The sequence below is a fragment of the Erythrolamprus reginae genome, chromosome 1 (genome assembly GCF_031021105.1).
Source record: "Erythrolamprus reginae isolate rEryReg1 chromosome 1, rEryReg1.hap1, whole genome shotgun sequence".
Classification (NCBI taxonomy): Eukaryota; Metazoa; Chordata; class Lepidosauria; order Squamata; family Dipsadidae; genus Erythrolamprus; species Erythrolamprus reginae.
Window position 1 is genome coordinate 24,843,350 of NC_091950.1, and position 15,694 is coordinate 24,859,043.

At 40.6% G+C, this 15,694-nt stretch overlaps 1 protein-coding gene across 1 annotated transcript; it reads right to left on the reverse strand.

Annotated features, from left to right (window-relative positions):
- Positions 1–1,730: 1,730 nt before the first annotated feature.
- Positions 1,731–13,668, reverse strand: CFD (complement factor D). Its single transcript, XM_070737057.1, has 4 exons — positions 13,661–13,668; positions 13,304–13,448; positions 11,596–11,853; positions 1,731–2,202 (listed from the first exon to the last, which is right to left on the reverse strand). Exons 1-4 carry the CDS (start codon positions 13,666–13,668, stop codon positions 2,047–2,049), a joined length of 567 nt encoding a protein of 188 aa, XP_070593158.1. The 3' UTR covers positions 1,731–2,046.
- Positions 13,669–15,694: the final 2,026 nt, after the last annotated feature.

Consider the following 15,694-nt stretch of genomic DNA (forward strand, 5'->3'; position numbering starts at 1 on the left):
AAGGTGCATCTTATACTCTGATGCTTGGGCTTCCATTGCCAGAATTGATTTGATTTGCATTGATTGGCAGGAATTCTCCAGGGTTTTCTGCCCTGTTCCTCTTTGAAGGAATTCTACTCGGAACTCAGAGGCCGGTAAATCTATCACACAAAGCCATGTTTTACAATTATCCACCATTCAAATAAGAGATTGGGAAGAGGGATATCATGAGGAGTGGGATTCCAGGCTCCCTGGGTGTTAAATAATGATAAATGCAAAATGCAGCCGCACGAGAGGTCATGGGCCTCCCCAGACATGCCCATGTCTCCAACACTCCACGGACTGCACTGGTTGCCGATTGGTTTCCGGATGCAATTCAAAGTGTTGGTTATGACCTACAAAGCCCTACATGGCATTGGGCCAGATTACTTACAACCGCCTTCTGCCGTAGGAATCCCAGCGACCGGTTAGGTTTCACAGAGTCAGCCTTCTCCAGGTCCCGTCAACCAAAAAATGTCATTTGGCGGGACCGAGGGGAAGAGCCTTTTCTGTGGTGGCTCCGGTCCTTGGGAACAAACTCCTCCGAAGATCCATACTGTCCCCACTCTCCTCGCCTTTCACAAGAGTCTTAAGACTCACTTATGTCGCCAGGCTTGGGGCAATTAGATCCAGACCGCCTGGCCAATAAATGCGATGTATGGCTGCTACTGAATTTATTTGATTGATTTTAATATATTGGGTTGTTTTTTTTAGCTTACCTAGTTTTTTGATTAATTAGATTTGTCTTTGTGTTCACTGTTTTTTATTGTATCCTGTGAGCCGCCCTGAGTCTTTGGAGAGGGGCAGCATATAAATCTAATAATAAGGAATAATGCGGATCTCGGGGGAGTTGATTCCAGAGGGCAGGGGCAACCACAGAGAAGGCCTTTCCCCTAGGGCCCGCCAGTTGACTGAGTTGACTGTCTTCATTGTATTGCCCTTATCAGGGCAGGAGCTCCAATAATAATAATAATAATAATAATAATAATAATAATAATAATAATAATAATAATACTTGGCATGCTGGACACAGTGCCAAAGGATCTTAGCGGACATTTGAAAACCATCGGAATTGACAAAATCTACATCTGTCAATTGCAAAAAGCCGCTTTATTGGGATTGACACATATAATTTGTCGCTACATCACGCAGTCCTAGGTATTGTATTTATATTTGTATTTATTAGATTTGTATGCCGCCCCTCTCCGTAGACTCGGGGCAGCTAACAACAATATAAAAAGACAATGTAAACAAATCTAATATTAAAACAATCTAAAAAAACCCAATTTAAAGAACCACTCATACATACAAGCATACCATGTTTAAATTCTATAAGCCTAGGGGGAAGGGAAATTTTAATTCCCCCATGCCTGACAACAGAGGTGGGTTTTAAGGAGCTTGTGAAAGGCAAGGAGGGTGGGGGCAACTCTGATATCTCGGGGGAGCTGGTTCCAGAGGGTCGGGGCCGCCACAGAGAAGGCTCTTCTTCTGGGTCCCGCCGAACGACATTGCTTAGTCGACGGGACCTGGAGAAAGCCAACTCTGTGGGACCTAACCGGTTGCTGGGATTCGTGCTTGGGAAGCGCCCGACTGGTGATGAAATATGAAATCCAGCATAGTGATCTCGTTTGCTGTGTTATATTGGCATAATACTAATGAATAATAATAAATAATAATAATAATAATAATATAATAAAAAGTAGCATCCATCATTATGCCATTTATTCCTTTATTTTTTGCAAGCTGACAATAATTCTTAGTAAGCATTGCTAGTTGGTGCACAGGTGCCCCTTAATGAAAAGCAAAGAGAAAAGGCAGAGCCCATCTTCATAAGCGAAGGAGAACCTCTTGGGAGAATAGAACAACAGAATAACAGAGTTGTTGAAGAGACCCTGGAGGTCTTCCAGTCCAACCCCCTGCTCAGGCAGGAAACCTTATATCATCTCAGACAAATGGTGTCCAATCCCATCCACCCTTTGGATCTTGGAGTCTCAGCATGGAGAGCTACCAAGCAATCCCTCTTGTGACTTAAGGGTTGGACGCTGTGGTGTTGGTGATCCATGAGACGTAGGGAGCAGTCCGGGTGTAAATCCCAGGTTTCCGCCAATTGCCACAAACGGACGAGCCGGTAGTCACGATGCCTTCAGCAACGCCGTTGCAAACAATAGGTCCACCAGAATCTCCCTGAGAAACAAAGCGGAGTCAGTCCCAGTTTTAGTATTACTATTATTTAATATTACTACTGCGTTTTCCCCAAAACACAGGTCTACAAAAACATTCTTTTTTGTAATCATCGCAGTTGACCTTGTACTTTTCTGAATCATTTTTTTCTTCTGATTTCAAAAATGTATATAGTTTTTCTGTAGCTGGTTTAGTTTCTACGAACAGCATCATTATTATAAGGTACAGGAAATATACTGGCGACATTAAGAAAGCAGTAATTACCACATACGTTGAAAACTAAACAATGTCGTTTGGCGGGACCCAGGGGAAGAGCCTTCTCTGTGGCGGCCCCGACCCTTTGGAATCAACTCCCCCCAGATATCAGAGTTGCCCCCACCCTCCTAGCCTTTCGTAAGCTCCTTAAAACCCACCTCTGTCGTCAGGCATGGGGGAATTGACATGTTCCTTCCCCCCTAGGCTTATAAAATTTATGTATGGTATGCTAGTGTGTATGATTGGTTTTAACTTGTGGTGTTTTAAAATTAATTTAAATATTGGATTTGTTTACATTGTATGGCGATTGCTGTGAGCCGCCCCGAGTCTGCGGAGAGGGGCGGCATACAAATCTGATTAATAAATAAAATAATAAATAAATAAATGTAGAAATAACGTAGTAACAAAAATGCTTCTATATCAGACACTTTATGTGATGGAGCAAAACTAAGCCCATTTTTGGAATCAGGACATCAAACTCCATAAAACAGACAGATTACCTTTGCTGATGATTTTTTTTTGTGTTGACCAGTGAAATCAAACTCTTTTATTTTTTTTTAACCCTGAAATAAGTGCTTGGCCTTATTGCCATGCACTCAAAAACCCAATTGGGGTAACTATGAAGGGGTGTCTTATTTTTTTTTGTGGTGGGGGAAACAGGATAGTCATTTGTATTTGTATTTATTAGATTTGTATGCTGCCCCTCTCCATAGGCTCGGGGTGGCTCACAACAGTGATAAAAACAGTACATAGAGACAAATCTAATAATTAAAATCTAAAATAGCAATTACACATATAAAAAATCTAAAAAACTCCAGTAAATAAAAACATACATACAGTCATGTTGTGTACAGAAACTACATAGGCAAGGGGAAGATGTCTCAGTTCCCCCAAGCTTGATGACAAAGATGGGTTTTGAGGAGTTTACGAAAGGCAAAGAGGGTGGGGGCAGTCCTAATTTCTGGGGGGAGCTGATTCCAGAGGGTCGGGGCCGCCACAGAGAAGGCTCGCCCCCTGGGTCCCACCAGACGGCATTGTTTAGTCGATGGGACCCGGAGAAGACCAACTCTGTGGGACCTAACCGGTCGCTGGGATTCGTGCGGCAGAAGGCGGTCTCGTAGATAATCTGGTCCGGTGCCATGAAGGGCTTTAGAGGTCATAACCAACACTTTGAATTGTGACCGGAAACTGATGGGCAACCAATGCAGACTGTGGAATGTTGGTGTAACATGGGCATATTTGGGAAAGCCCATGATTGCTCTCGCAGCTGCATTCTGCACGATCTGAAGTTTCCGAACATTCTTCAAAGGTAGCCCCATGTAGACTGCATTGAAGCAGTCATACCTTGCTTCAAATCTCACCTTTATGAGAGTTTCCATCTATTCCTATCACTGACCTACTTCGTAAAGTTGTGGTAGAGAAAATACCTGTCAAATATTTTGAACCCATGAAGTGCAGTGTGTATTCCTGATTGTCCAGTTTTGTTTCTCTGTGTCCCCCCCCCCCATTTTTTAAAAAGAAAAAGCCTCAATTTGATTTTTACAATGTTTTTTTACTATTAACCTTGCTAAAAATTTATAAAAATTAGATTTCTTGATGTCGTATTTTTTATTGATGTAAGCCGCCCTGAGTCTGAGAAGAAGGGCAACAACGTCCTGCCTGTCGGCGACTACTTCAGCTTCAACCACAACAACACAAGAGCACACAACAGATTTAAACTTAATATTAACCGCTCCAAACTTGACTGTAAAAAATATGACTTCAGTAACCGAGTTGTCGAAGCGTGGAACTCATTACCGGACTCCATAGTGTCATCCCCAAACCCCCAACACTTTACCCTTAGATTATCTATGGTTGACCTATCCAGATTCCTAAGAGGTCAGTAAGGGGCGAGTACAAGTGCACTAGAGTACCTTCCGTCCCCTGTCCTATTGCTCTCCTATATCTCCTATACCTTTCTTCTATTCCTATATCTCTTCTATTCTTTCATTGATATATTCTATTACTATACCTTCTTTTCTATTATTTCTTAGATATATTTTACTATGAGTATCTCCTCTATAACCTTCATCATGTATTTTACTATGTGTATATAGATATATACCCACTAAATTGTGTATTGGACAAAATAAACAAATAAATAGAAATCTAAATGAATAAATGAATGAATGAATGAATGAATGAATGAATGCATTTCCTTTTCAGAAGTAAAAAAAGTTTATCTAAAAAACTCCCCTTCACCAGACTGGAAACCGGCAACAGATTTATTAACACCCCTTGTAACCTACTATGTTTTTCTTACATTATATCTTTTTTTGGTATGGATTTCTAAAAGCTGCCCTACTTCTGAAATTAAACTTAAGGGCTTGTCTAGATTTAACATGGTCACAAAGAGTGGTGTTTAGACAAATCAATAATCAACTAGCGGGCAGCAGACATTATCTTGGAGCCACAAATTAAAACATTGATTCCCCTTCTTGCTTCCCAGAATTTCCCCAGCCAGCATGTATCTTGAAGGCCCCCCTGGGATTCATATAAAATGTTGGAAATTGGAAGAAAGAATTTCCTAGTAAAGGCCGAGTCTCTTTGAATGTTGCTTTCCAGAGGTCTCTCCACCAGGGCTGTTCATGTGATAAGCTATCCATTGCCTCATTCTGTATCGAGGTAGATAGATAGATAGATAGATAGATAGATAGATAGATAGATAGATAGATAGATAGATGGGTGGGTGGGTGGGTGGGTGGGTGGGTGGGTGGGTGGGTGGGTGGGTGGATAGATATAGATATAGATATAGATGATATAGATATAGATATAGATTATATATATATATATATATATATATATATATATATATATACATTAGATAGATAGATAGATAGATAGATAGATAGATAGATAGATAGATAGATTAGATAGAGAGATAGAGAGATAGAGAGAGATATTAGATAGATAGATAGATAGATTAGATAGAGAGAAAGATAGATAGAGAGAGAGAGATTAGATAGATAGATAGAGATAGATTAGATAGGTAGATAGATAGATATAGATAGATAGATAGATAGATATAGATTAGATAGGTAGATAGATAGATAGATAGATATAGATAGATAGATAGATAGATAGATAGATAGAGATAGATTACATAGATAGATAGATAGATAGAGATTACATAGGTAGGTAGGTAGGTAGATAGATAGATAGATAGATAGATAGATAGAGATTAGATAGATAGATAGATAGATAGATAGATATAGATTAGATAGGTAGATAGATAGATAGATAGATAGATAGATAGATAGATAGATAGATATAGATAGATAGATAGATAGATAGATAGATAGATAGAGATAGATTACATAGATAGATAGATAGATAGAGATTACATAGGTAGGTAGGTAGGTAGATAGATAGATAGATAGATAGATAGATAGAGATTAGATAGATAGATAGATAGAGATTACATAGGTAGGTAGGTAGGTAGGTAGATAGATAGATAGATAGATAGAGATTAGATAGATAGATAGATAGATAGATATAGATTAGATAGGTAGATAGATAGATAGATAGATAGATATAGATAGATAGATAGATAGATAGATAGAGATAGATTACATAGATAGATAGATAGATAGAGATTACATAGGTAGGTAGGTAGGTAGATAGATAGATAGATAGATAGATAGATAGATAGATAGATAGAGATTAGATAGATAGATAGATAGATAGATAGAGATTACATAGGTAGGTAGGTAGGTAGATAGATAGATAGATAGATAGATAGATAGATAGAGATTAGATAGATAGATAGATAGATAGATAGATAGAGATTACATAGGTAGGTAGGTAGGTAGATAGATAGATAGAGATTAGATAGATAGATAGATAGAGATTAGATAGATAGATAGATAGATAGATAGACAGACAGACAGACAGACAGACGATAGACCAATATTAATAGAGAAGACAAGAAACAATGGATGTAAGCAATGGAGCTACTCTACTGATTGAAAAGTTAGATGATAGATGAATAGATAAACAGACAGACAGATAGACAGACAAATAGATAGATAATAGACCAATATTAATAGAGAAGAGAAGACAAAAAATGATGTAAGCAATGAAGCTACTATACTGATTGAAAGGTTATGTGATAGATAGATGATAGATAGATGGACGGACGGATGGATGGATGGATGGATGGATAGAGATAGATTGATAGATAGATAGATGATAGATATACATTAATACTGTAGAAACAGAAAAAATAGCATGATCTCCAGAGAATCTGTGGGCCACATAAACATATAGTATGGCTGAATATATTATGTGCAGCCTGTAAATAGTGAATGAGATCTGGCAGGCCTGCTACCTGCAACTCTTAAGGGTGAATTCTCAGCCAAAGTTTCAGTGAGTTGATAGAAACATAGAAACATAGAAGTCTGACGGCAGAAAAAGACCCCATGGTCCATCTAGTCTGCCCTTATACTATTTTCTGTATTTTATCTTAGGATGGATATATGTTTATCCCAGGCATGTTTAAATTCAGTTACTGTGGATTTATCTACCACGTCTGCTGGAAGTTTGTTCCAAGGATCTACTACCCTTTCAGTAAAATAATATTTTCTCATGTTGCTTTTGATCTTTCCCCCAACTAACCTCAGATTGTGTCCCCTTGTTCTTGTGTTCACTTTCCTATTAAAAACACTTCCCTCCTGGACCTTATTTAACCCTTTAATATATTTAAATGTTTCGATCATGTCCCCCCTTTTCCTTCTGTCCTCCAGACTATACAGATTGAGTTCATTAAGTCTTTCCTGATACGTTTTATACTTAAGACCTTCCACCATTCTTGTAGCCCGTCTTTGGACCCGTTCAATTTTGTCAATATCTTTTTGTAGGTGAGGTCTCCAGAACTGAACACAGTATTCCAAATGTGGTCTCACCAGCATTCTATATAGCGGGATCATAATCTCCCTCTTCCTGCTTGTTATACCTCTAGCTATGCAGCCAAGCATCCTACTTGCTTTCCCTACTGCCTGACTGCACTGTTCACCCGTTTTGAGACTGTCAGAAATCACTACGCCTAAATCCTTTTCTTTTGAAGTATTTGCTAACACAGAACTGCCAATACAATAGTCAGATTGAGGATTCCTTTTCCCCAAGTGCATTATTTTACATTTGGAAACATTAAACTGCAGTTTCCATTGCTTTGACCATTTATCTAGTAAAGCTAAATCATTTACCATATTGCCGACGCCTCCAGGAATATCAACCCTATTGCACACTTTAGAGTCATCGGCAAATAGGCAAACCTTCCCTACCAGACCTTCCCCTATGTCACTCACAAACATATTAAAAAGAATAGGACCCAGAACAGACCCTTGTGGCACACCGCTTGTAACCTGACTCTGTTCAGAATACTCGCCATTCACAACAACCCTCTGGTGTCTATGCTTCAGCCAGCTGCAAATCCATTGAACTATCCAGGGATTAAGTCCAATCTTCACTAATTTATCTATCAGCTCTTTATGTGGAACCGTATCAAAGGCTTTGCTGAAGTCCAGGTAGGCAATATCCACGGCACCACCTTCATCCAACACCTTTGTGACATAGTCAAAGAAATCAATGAGATTAGTCTGACATGATTTGCCTTCAGTAAAGCCATGCTGATTTGGGTCCAATAATTTATTGTTTTTTAGGTGCTGATTTATCCTCTTTTTCAGTAGAGTCTCCATCATTTTAACGACAACTGATGTCAAGCTAACTGGCCTGTAGTTACCAGCTTCTTCTCTACTGCCCTTCTTGTGGATAGGCACAACACTTGCCATTCTCCAATCCTCAGGAACATCTCCTGTTAACAAGGATTGGTTAAACAAATCAGTCAGGGGGGTAGCAATGACAGATCTGAGTTCTTTAAGAACTCTGGGGTGGATGCCATCTGGACCCATTGCCTTATTTATCTTTAATCTTTCAAGTTCTTCTAAGACATCGGCTTCTAAGATCACTGGAGCTGAATCCGTACAGTTGGAGGCAATGCTATATCCCTCTATACTATTATTTTGTAAGGTGTCTTTTGAGAAAACTGAACAGAAGTAGCTATTGAAATGGTCAGCGATCTCCTTATTCCCATTAATGCATGTATTTTTCCCGGTACTAAGCTTCGTGATGCCGCAGTTTTTCTTCTTCTTATCACTAATATATCTGAAGAAGGTTTTATCCCCCTTCTTTAGAGATTTGGCAATTTCTTCCTCTTTTGAGGCTTTAGCAGCATATATTATCTGTTTCGCCTCCTTCTGTCTCATTTTATACACCTCCCTATCAGCTATACTTCCAGACTCTTTATACCTCCTATAGGCAGCCTTTTTTTCATTGACTATAGTCCTTACATCATTGCTAAACCATAGCGGTTTCTTCTTCCTTTTACCTTTAGTTATTTGTCTTACATACAGTCCAGTGGCTTTTAAGATGGCCTTTTTAAATACAGTCCACTGGGTGCTCGCTCCTGCCATTTTATCCCTCCCCTTTAATTCATTATCTAAATATTCCTCCATTGCATTAAAATTTGTTTTTCTGAAATCCAATACTTTGGTTGCATTATAGGATTGCTCACAATGAGTTTTTACATCAAACCACAAACATAGATGGTCACTGCAACCTAAATTTTCTCCCACCTTGACATCTGAAACCCAATTCCCATTCGTAAAAACTAAATCTAGAATATTCTCCCCTCTAGTTGGTGTCTTAACCAGCTGTGCCAGAGCTGCTCCTGTAAAGGCCTCTACTATATTCTTACTTTTGCATGTAAGGGCACTGGGGATATTCCAGTCAACATCAGGCATGTTGAAATCACCCATAACCACAATATCTCCCTTTACTGCCATTTGGGTAATTTCATCCACCATCTTGTTGTCATATTCCTCAGATTGCCCTGGAGGCCTATAGATCACCCCAATTCTAATGACAGAACCTTCTTTATTTTGCATGCAAATCCAGAGAGTCTCTAGATCTTGACACGTATTTTGAATTAGTGTTGTTTTTAGAGTTTCTTTAACATAAATGGCTACTCCACCTCCCCTTCTCTCTATTCTATCCTTCCTATACAGTGTATATCCTGGTATGGATATTTCCCATTCATTAGAATCCTTAAACCATGTCTCAGTTATGGCAACCAGGTCCAAATTATCTCTAGATATTATGGCCATTAATTCACAGAGCTTGTTGCTCAAGCTTCGAGCATTCGTGCACATTACACGAAGAACATTATTTTCATTATTAGTTTGCCCCTTATCATCAACAACTACATCTATTTTATTTGCAGCTCCCTTTTCATAAGCTTCCAAAAACTGCTTTATCCTCATTGGTCGGGGACAGAAATCACCCACATCAGTTACATCTCTGTCCCCTTTACCTAGTTTAAATGCCTGTCCAAAAAAGTTCTGAATTCCTCACCGAGTACCTGGGTACCTCTGTATGATGGATGCAAACCATCCCTCTTAAACAACTCCCTATTAGACCACCTACTGACATCATGACTTACATAGCCAAAACCTTCAGCTTTACACCACTGCTTTAACCACACATTAAACTCTATGATACACGTTGTTTTATCCTCTTGGCCACAAACCGGTAACACCTCTGAGAAAGTCACTGAATCTGCTATTTTACCCAGCTCCACACTTAGACATTGAAAATCTCTTTTTACTACATTGACATTTCTCTGGGACAAATCATTTGTGCCAAGATGCACCACCACATCAATGTTATTACCTTTACTCACAGCCTTGACAATGTTTGTAATCCTCCTCCTGTCCCTGCTGGCAGTGGCCCCTGGGAGACACCTCAGCACCTTCACCACGTCCTTACTCTGTCCCAAATCAACACCTCTAACAGTCGAATCACCCACAAGAAAATGTGTCCTCTTTATATTTCTACTAACTGCACTTGATGGTTTGGTGACATTTACAACAACTTCCCCTTTGAATATCCCCTCATTCTCTGCCTGAGGGGCCTTGCTAATATCTCCAACATCCTTACTATTTAAATCCGCAAGAACAGTATAGGAATTCGATAAAGAGAGACCAAAATTACTATGTTTTTGCTCAACTGCACGCAATCTTCCTGAACCGACAGTTGTCCACACAGCCCTCCTCCTCGGGTGGCGCTGTGGAAGTGGAGGCTGGACACATGGCTGCATTACAGCACGTGGCTGGGACAATCTTTCCACTTCTGACTGCAAGCTACAAACTAAGGACTGTAATCTAGAGATCTCGCCATCTAACCTTGATGTCCTAATGCAAAGAGGGCAGTACCCCAAGTTCCACAAGGTACTACGGAAGACAACAGCCAAACAAGTGTTACACTGCACCAAGCCAGTCATCTTAACAATGTATTGAAATACAAGTACTTAGCAATAAAATCCACAACCCCTATTGCTACCAAACTTTGCTGATTTTGGTTTATAGTTATATGATTCGCGCGCCGTTAGGCGCGCGGGCCACTACCTTCCTCTCCTTCTCTGTGATCTGAAGTGCAAATTAAAATGGCTTTTTCCTGTTTTTATCCTTCCCTTTGTCTGTTCCAGCCAGTTAAATCTCCCCCTCCTCCTTGAATTCCAAAAATGCAAAATGCAAAAAATAAAAAAGGACTACCTTCCTCTCCTTCTCTGTGATTAAGGTTTAATTAAGATAATCCATGTTTAAAAGCAGTTTATACTGAACAAGTTTCCATTTTATACTGAACAAGTTTCCAGTTTATACTGAACAAGAACCAGTTGTAAGAAGCTCTGGGAAGAAAGCTGGGGATGGAGACTATGCTTCACGTGAGAAAAGGCTGCAGAGTTCAGGGCAACGGGGAGCCTTAATGAACACACTGAAACGTTGGCTGAGAATTCCCCCTTAAGAGTTGCCAAGACTCTGCCTCACCCTAGAGCAGGGGTGGGCAAAGTTGGCTCTTCTATGACATTTGGACTTCAACTCCCAGAATTCCTGAGCTAGCAGGAAGGTAGCAGGAAGCTACTATGGCTCAGGAATTCTGGGAGTTGAAGTCCACATGTCATAGAACAGTCAACTTTGCCTACCCCTGCCCTAGAGTGGCACGGCAGAGAAGTCCTCTTTCGTCCCCTCCCACCAGACCTGTGATCACCTTGCAGGAGTCCTTCTTTCTGGATTCGGCACACATCATGTTCTCCGTCACACTGCCGTCATGGTATCGCCTCATGTTACAGGTAGTTCGAGCGATGACGCTAAGTTGCACGAAATGCAGCCTGTCCGGTTTCCTCCCCGTATTGCTAACAATGCCCCAGCCGGCCACTTCACACTGAGTGCGGTCAGGGACATCGTTGTTTGCCGTCTGGTATGGCAGGATCTGCACGTGGGGCCCAAGGACTGCCGGCTCTGCAAGCTAATTTGGAGAGAACCGGACATGAAGGAAGCAGACTGTATCCAGGATAGCCATTCATAGAAACATAGAAACATAGAAGATTGACGGCAGAAAAAAACCTCCTGGTCGATCTAGTCTGCCCTTATACTATTTCCTGTATTTTATCTTAGGATGGATATACAGTATGTTTATCCCAGGCAAGTTTAAATTCAGTTATTGTGGATTTACCAACCACGTCTGCTGGAAGTTTGTTCCAAGGATCTACTACTCTTTCAGTAAAATAATATTTTCTCATGTTGCTTTTGATCTTTTCCCCAACTAACTTCAGATTGTGTCCCCTTGTTCTTGTGTTTACTTCCCTATTAAAAACACTTCCCTCCTGAACCTTATTTAACCTTTTCACATATTTAAATGTTTCGATCATGTCCCCCCTTTCCCTTCATGGACATCCGTTTCAATAACCACTGATACACTTGGTGTTGTGTTCGTTTTAAATAATTGAAGAAATTCACTGATTGGTTAAGACGCGGCTTAATGTAAGTTGCCGCCAAAGTTAAACGGTTGTCAGTTGGAAAAGCCCGCGCTTAAGAAAAGGTATAAATATGGCAATGGGTTAGCTGTTGCCCTAGTTGGGAATTGCCTTGCTGAAGAACGCTTGCTCGTTGTGTTTCATTGAATAAACGTGTTATGGTTCAACAGAAGTCTCCGGTGCAGTGATTTAACAGTGGCGATGAGGAGGTCGAACTCCCGCCAAGCAACCATGAGTTCGGTCATGGCTCCACCACCACCTTGCTTCAATTCGGACTCGGAATCCTGGACATCGTACATGTCCAAATTTAGAATTTTTCTACAGGCAAGCAACCTACAAGATACAGATGACGACAGGAAACCGACTATTTTCCTAAGCTATTGTGGACCAGCAATTTACAGCTTAGCCTCCACTCTCATAGACCCAGATACCTTAGGCATCCATGAATCTGTCTAATCCTGCCTTGAAGCTATCCAGGCTGACAGCTGTCACGACCTCTTCTGTAAGTGAATTCCATAAACCAAGGACACTCTGGGTGAAGAAATATTTCCTTTGATTTGTCCTCGCTTTCTTACCTATGAGCTTTAGGGAGTGCCCCCTCGTCCTAGTATTGTGTGATAGAGAAAAGATTTTTTCTCTATCCACCTTTTCTATCCCATGCATGATTTTATACACTTCGATCAAGTCACCCCTTAAACGCCGTCTTTCAAGGCTGAAGAAACCAAGGAGTTGCAACCTGGTTTCATAAGGGAGGGGCTCCATTGTCCTGCTGTCACCTTTACAGGTTAATAACTTAGGGGTGGGATCCCATGTGAGCTGCTTGCTCCGATCCCTATACAGCTGTGGACTCTGCTCCCTCTTATCTAGGGAGCCTTTCTTCATCAGCGCCTTGCTCCGTGCTGTTACATAAGGCAAAACTGATTTAAGCCATGGAATACCCACCTGGATAAGCAGGAGATCATCGAGAATGGTGTCTTCGCTGCTCCCTGGGTGAGGGATGAGTCGACGGATTCCATACACACGCTTGTTCGGTTCGGTTTCCGAGAGGGAATGGGCTCCCAAGAGGACCTCAAGCGTCCCGTTTTTCCTGCACCAGAGATTGTGGTTAGTGGGAACAATCAGGGCCCCTCTACGCAGTCAAGGGCTACCAAAGTTTTTACTACCACACTGTGGGCTTGGCTTATGCAGGACGCCATGCATTTTCTTTCAACATCTTTCAGTGCAAATTGGGTACTCTGGGGTGGAGCTACCCCACTGCGTTTCCCCCCCATCTGGGCAGTAGCCCAGCCCTGACTCTACGTTAGCATGTCTCTATCAGTGATGAGCTCCTGTATGGTCAGGCACGCAGAACCAGTAGTAAAAGTTTGATCAGGTACGCAGAACTGGCAGAAAGAAAATTGATTTTTTTTCTTTTTTTCTCTTCTGGGCTCTGGATATAATAATAATAATAATAATAATAATAATAATAATAATAATAATAATAATAATAATAATAAATATTATTATTATTATTATTATTATTATTAATAATAATAATTAGATTTGTATGCCGCCCCTCTCTGAGGACTCGAAGCGGCTCACAACAATAAAACATCATATACAAATCCAATGTTAAAACAGTCTTTTAAAAAAAAACCTATTAAAACAGTCATACAGCCCAAACACACCATCCATAAAATCAAAAGCAGCTAAGGATATATCAATTCCTCCATGCCTGGAGACATAGATGAGTTTTCAAAAGTTTGCGAAAGGCAAGGAGGATGGGGGCAGTCCTAATCTCTGGGGGGGAACTGATTCCAGAGGGCCGGGGCCGCCACAGAGAAGGCTCTTCCCCTGGGTCCCACCAGACGGCATTGTTTCATCGATGGGACCCGGAGAAGGCCAACTCTGTGGGACCTAATCGGTCGCTGGGATTCGTGCGGCAGAAGGCGGTCCGGAAGGTATTCTGGGTATATTTTTCCTATCTCAGTAAATGAGGTTGAATGTGTATAATTTTAGAAGAGCTGTGTGTGTGTGTGTGTGTACATACACATACAGTTTATATACTAGATAATGTATATTTTTGTGTGCCTGTGTGTAATATGTATGTACATATATGGCATATATATACATAGAATTAAATAGTATATCTTGGATGTTCAGTAATAGCAAATAGGGAAATTATATCTCTTTGAGGTAAGGAGAGGCCAGGCACCCTAACCCTAACCTTGATGCGAGTGACATCAAGTTGGCCACCTTTAAGCCAGTCACATGACCTTTAAGCCATCCCCTGGTCACATGGTTGGCAAGCCACACCCACAAAATAAGCCATACCCACAGTGTGATAGTAAAGAAAAATTTTGAGGATGAATTCGGCCAATGAAACTAATCTGCGGGAACTGATGGTACAAGGTAAGAGGATATATGGTTAGTAGAATTTGACACCAAGGTATAAAAAATAAATTAGAATTACTTTATAATATGTAAATAGATACATTGCTCTTGAGTTAAAATGGTATATAGAAATTATGCCCCCATTTTGGTGGAGGGGTATGAATGGTGGTGGGCACTTAGAACAAATGAGCACACTGTTATGTGTTGTGTGGATGTTTAATGATTATATGTTAATATGAAGATCAATTAAAAATATTTTTAAAAAGTAAAAAATTTTGCAGCCCCCCCCCCCCCACTGGTCTCTATCATGCATCCTTCTCATACAACCCTTTGGATGAGGTCTTCCATCATTTTTCTATTGATGCACAGTTCAAAATAAATGTGGCAATGTAAAGCATGAAAACCTCAGTGGAATTTGTTCAGTTGAGTCCTTTGGTTTACGTGTGATCCTAAACGTAATAAAATTACAGCTCTGAGCTTGGTTGTTTTCTGACAAACGTTTCATTAGCCAAACTAGGTAACATCATCAGTGCTAGAGATGACTTGGACAGCACCAAGGACCGCTCGTTTTGACCCTGAGCTTCACATTTTCTCTTTCGATAGAATTAGTGGATCAAGAAGGAAAGTCAAATGAAAGATAAACGGATTTTAGCCTGCATGATAAATCATTGAAGTATGTATGAAATTAATTTGTTAATGGAAAAAAGCAGGTACAGTGGTAGCTCTACTTACGAACTTAATTCATTCCGTGACCAGGTTCTTAAGTAGAAAAGTTGGTAAGAAGAAGCAATTTTTCCCATAGGAATCAATGTAAAAGCAAATAATTTGTGCGATTGGGGAAACCACAGGGAGGGTGGAGGCCCTGTTTCCTCCCAGGAGATTCTTGCGAGGCCCCATGGAAGCTTCTCCCCGCCTTTTCCAGCCCTGTTTCCTCCCAGGGGATTCCTAGAGAGACTCCAT